The 4,382-nt window shown below is 29.2% G+C and overlaps 1 protein-coding gene across 1 annotated transcript; it reads right to left on the reverse strand.

Annotated features, from left to right (window-relative positions):
- Nucleotides 1-3,277: 3,277 nt before the first annotated feature.
- LOC125219305 (chaperone protein dnaJ 20, chloroplastic-like) lies at nt 3,278-4,059 on the reverse strand. Its single transcript, XM_048121247.2, has 2 exons — nt 3,643-4,059; nt 3,278-3,533 (listed from the first exon to the last, which is right to left on the reverse strand). The coding sequence occupies exons 1-2, from the start codon at nt 4,042-4,044 to the stop codon at nt 3,405-3,407; spliced, it is 531 nt and encodes a 176-aa protein (XP_047977204.1). The 5' UTR covers nt 4,045-4,059; the 3' UTR covers nt 3,278-3,404.
- Between the last annotated feature and the right edge of the window lie 323 nt (nt 4,060-4,382).

Raw genomic sequence — 4,382 nt, forward strand, 5'->3', positions numbered from 1 at the left:
CATAAAATTAAATAATAAATTCAATTAGTATTATATTTATTTGACTAAGGTTCGACAATAATTTTTCAAAAATTAAAAATTTGAATAAATTAAATTTTCAAAATTGAATAATTTAGAATAGTAAGTATGATATAAAAAAATCTACACCCAATTAGTATTAATATATTATACATATTTTTTTAATTTTATTTCATGATATAGTGAATTGAGCTAATAACTCAATTATTTATAAAGCAAAAGAGAAAATACCTTGTAATTATTTATTTGATCGAAGTTCGATTGCAATGTTCTAAGAATAAAAAATTTAAATAAATTAAAATTTTGGAAAGGAAAGAAGTAGTATAATAAAAATTACAAAATTCTTAAAATAAAATCTATAAAGTTAATTATTATTATTATTATTATTATTATTATTATTATTAATAATTTATTTAATGATATACTGAATGGAGCTTAAAACTCTAATATTTTATATAAGAAAAAAGAAGAAAATAATATAGGATTAGTATTTTTATAAAATGGATTCATAATTTATTCATTAAGTTCAAATCTCATAATTTATTCTCTTAGTTTTGGAACATTACGTTGAATAAAACATTTATGAATAAATCTCCCATTTCTCTAATATTCTACTTCTTTAGGTATATATTTTAATTTTAAATCATATCTTCCACATTTATATATATTCCATAATTAAGCTACCACATTCTTATTTAAGATGCAAGGGCGAAAAGGTAGATGTAAAAAAGTGTAGATTTAATTAAAAATATAATATAATATAAGATTACAATTTTAACCTCATTATGGCATTATGGTTTGGAGACGTTATGTCTCTAAAACATTTTTCTATCACAAATTCTTCAAATCCATTCTTTTTTGGCAAATTTTCCTACGGTGAACTGACTCAAAACTTTAAGAAACTAGTGATCAATGCACCAGAATGTGCTCTTTGTTGTCATCCAAGATGAAAAATAGTATAATTTTTGCTATTAGACAGAGATCAATAATAATCATCGAATAATATACATGTACTAGTTAAAGTTACATCAATATCTAATGACTGATCATTTTTTTAATTAAAATCTCATAGCGATAGGGTTTTGCTGGACACCAAAAAGTATTGAAAAAAATTCAGATACTACAACAAAAAATTATAATATAGAAAAACAAACAAACCACAATCCATTGCAGAATACTTGAAGATTTGATTCAGAAATATGGACAATGTTTTGTTTCATCAGATCCGCAGACTTGAAGATTTATTATTTAATATGTTTCATATATAATAAGATTAATTTAGTAAGTAGTAGTAACTGATAGTATAATTAATAATAAATTTATTTAAATAAAACCAGTTATGTCCAATTAAAAATTTATGAGTGTTATGTATGTAGATTTTATGTATATTACTATGGGAAATCCATAATCATCACAAATATTGGATGGGGTAACGATCTATAGATAGATAAGTTGAACGGTGCGATTCATATAACAACAAAAAAGGCTCAAACTTATGGGCGAAATTAATGGTAAACTGATAAGGATGAAAATGACGTTAAGCAGTATTGCGATATGGATTTGCTGGCCAAATTCTTACACTATTTATAGCAATTAAGTCAATCTAAGTCTTTGACACGTGTAGCACTATTTATATGCTAGGATGTAAATTAGAATTTGTCTACTCAGAAAAATTACTATCCTCCTGCAAAAAAAAGAGAGAAATAAATTAAATAATCTTGTATAATCTGCATAATGCTTCGGTAAGCAAAGTTAGATTCTAACTAGCTATATTCATATCCTCTAGTTAGTATAATTGAATTTAAGATTTTACTTTTAACTTAAAGGAGTTTAAGGTTTTCAGCTAATTCCATTTAGTACCTATTACTAATATTTTTAGAAAAATGCATAATATTATTTAATGCACAATATGTCAATCAATTAATCTAACAAAGACTCCTCTGTTATAGTTTCAGCTAACCATCTGAATACAAAAGTCATCTCACGATTTGTATTAATTTAATTATGTTTTTTATTCGATTTTTTTTCCCTCATTAAATATTTAAATCTTTGAAGCAATAAGGTATTTTATCTTTTGAAATGGGCGAGGGCATGTTGATCGACTGAATCAAAATCGGACCGTTTATATGTTTGAAGAGGCAATAATCGCACATCTGCTGTGGGACAGAGTATTGTCATTATCATAAGTTTAATTCGAATATTTTAATTTAATAAGAAATACTCCTTCTAACTTTCGGAAAAAGTAAAGACTTTTGGACGGAGACTTAGTGCAAAATATGAGAAAAATATAAAATAGTAGTAGTAGTTATTAGAGTATGTTAATAAAAATAAATAAAGCTCACTTATACATAAAAAATTTATTAAAAATAAAAATAAACTTTTAATATAGGATGAATATATAGAAGAGTCTATTTTTGTAGAAAAAAGAATTTATTTTATACTCTTTTTATTTTATTTAAGATATTTATATTTTTAAGTGATATAAAATTTTAAGAATAATTATTAGGTGGAAAAATAGAAAGAGAAAAATAATTAAATATTTTAATAAAGAGATAGAGATTTATTCAAATGTAGAAAATGGATATCTTGACAAACTAAAAATGAAAAGCGATCGTCTTGAGTGGAACGAAGATAGTAAAACATATAATATGTCATGATCGTCTTGTGTGAAAGAGAGACGGTAAAACATACTCCCTCCGTCTCACTTTAGGAGTCCCGGTTGAGTTCGGCACGCGTATTAAGAAATACAAAGGAAAGTTGGTGAAAAAAGATGGTGGAGTGTGGGTCCTACTTTTATATATTAGTTTTATAATAGAATGTGGGTGGAAAAAGGTGAGTGGAATGTGGGTCTTATTACCAATTATGGAATATTTCAACCGGGACTCCTAAAGTGGGACACCCAAAAGTAGTAAACCGGGACTCCTAAAGTGGGACGGAGGGAGTAATATGTAAATAGATTTACGTGAATATCAACAAATAAATGAAGATTTTCTTGTAGTGCTCTGTGCTTTAATTTGCGACAATCCATATACTAATACGTCGGTAGATTTACGTGAACATGAACAAATAAATGAAGATTTTCTTGTAGTGAAATTACAATTATATTGATTTACGTGAACATCAACAAATAAATAAAGATTTGCTTGTAGTGAAATTACAATCATACTGTATAGTGCTCCGTGCTTTAATTTGCGACAATCCATATTAAGCTATACACACCGAAGTCAAAAACAAAATAAAGAAAATTAACTGAAGGAACTTCTTTCCAAAAAGCAACAAAAAAACAGCTCATATAATTCGCGACGTTGCAACTTGCACATATACATTCATACTATACTTAATAGGAGTAAGAGTTAGTAGTTAGATTCATGTACAATTATTTTAATCTACATAAATGAATTAGTAGAGTTTCGCATTCGAGCCCCCCACGACGATCTCTCCCTACAATTGCGTCGCTGCAGTTGGTCCAATTGTGACCCCCAGCTGCTCCTCCACTCCTCTTTTTCCTCCATTCCCTAACCAAACAGAGACTCAAATTTAGCAATACTAGTTTTTGAAGTTTGAATTATATTACTAAATTAAGCAAGAAAAAATGTAGTCGTATATTTGAGATAATAGGTGTACCTGGGGAGAGAAAGAAAAGGCAGCACCGAAAGCCAAGTCTCTGTCATAGCGAGCTCTGGTTTGGGGATCAGAGAGCGTTTCGTAGGCCTCATGTACCATAATAAACCTCCTGGTGTATTCGTCCAGTTGGTCCGGTGGAGAAACGTCGGGATGGTACTTTCTGGCCATCTGTTTGTACGCTTTTTTAATGTCGGACAAGCTCTTCACGTCCTCTGCAATTCCCAGCAGTTCGTACAGTGTCTCCTTTGTTTGGGCGGGGGGAGCATACACGCCTGAGATTTGGGCCCTCGGCCTTGGGACTCTCAATGACATTTTTTGTGTTTTGGGAGATTGCTTGAATTTTGAAAGGGCTGGAGCTGGAATATGAGTGCTTATGCTGGTTGACATCATTTTCGAATTCATCTTTATCTTTATGGATTGTGATTCATAATCTGAATTTATAGCAAATCTGCTTGCGCGGGGCCCGCCCTCAACAATAATCAACCTTTTATATTTCCACATTACCAATTATGTGTAATTAAGTTAGCTATGACCAATGCTTTTCTTAATTTCCTCCTCTTGTATTGTAGCACACGTCATTTCCTTATTCTTTCTAGATATAGTTGAGCTTATCTTTCCACAAATCATTTTTGCGGTGATTCTAGAAATTTTGGCCAAATCTAAATTAAACAACCGATCATTACATATTTACATTACAAAAATAATATGAAGATATTCCCACAAATATAATTTAGTGGTAA

The sequence above is a fragment of the Salvia hispanica genome, chromosome 1, assembly GCF_029641045.1.
Source record: "Salvia hispanica isolate PSC_SH4W2 chromosome 1, Shi_PSC_v1, whole genome shotgun sequence".
NCBI lineage: Eukaryota > Viridiplantae > Streptophyta > Magnoliopsida > Lamiales > Lamiaceae > Salvia > Salvia hispanica.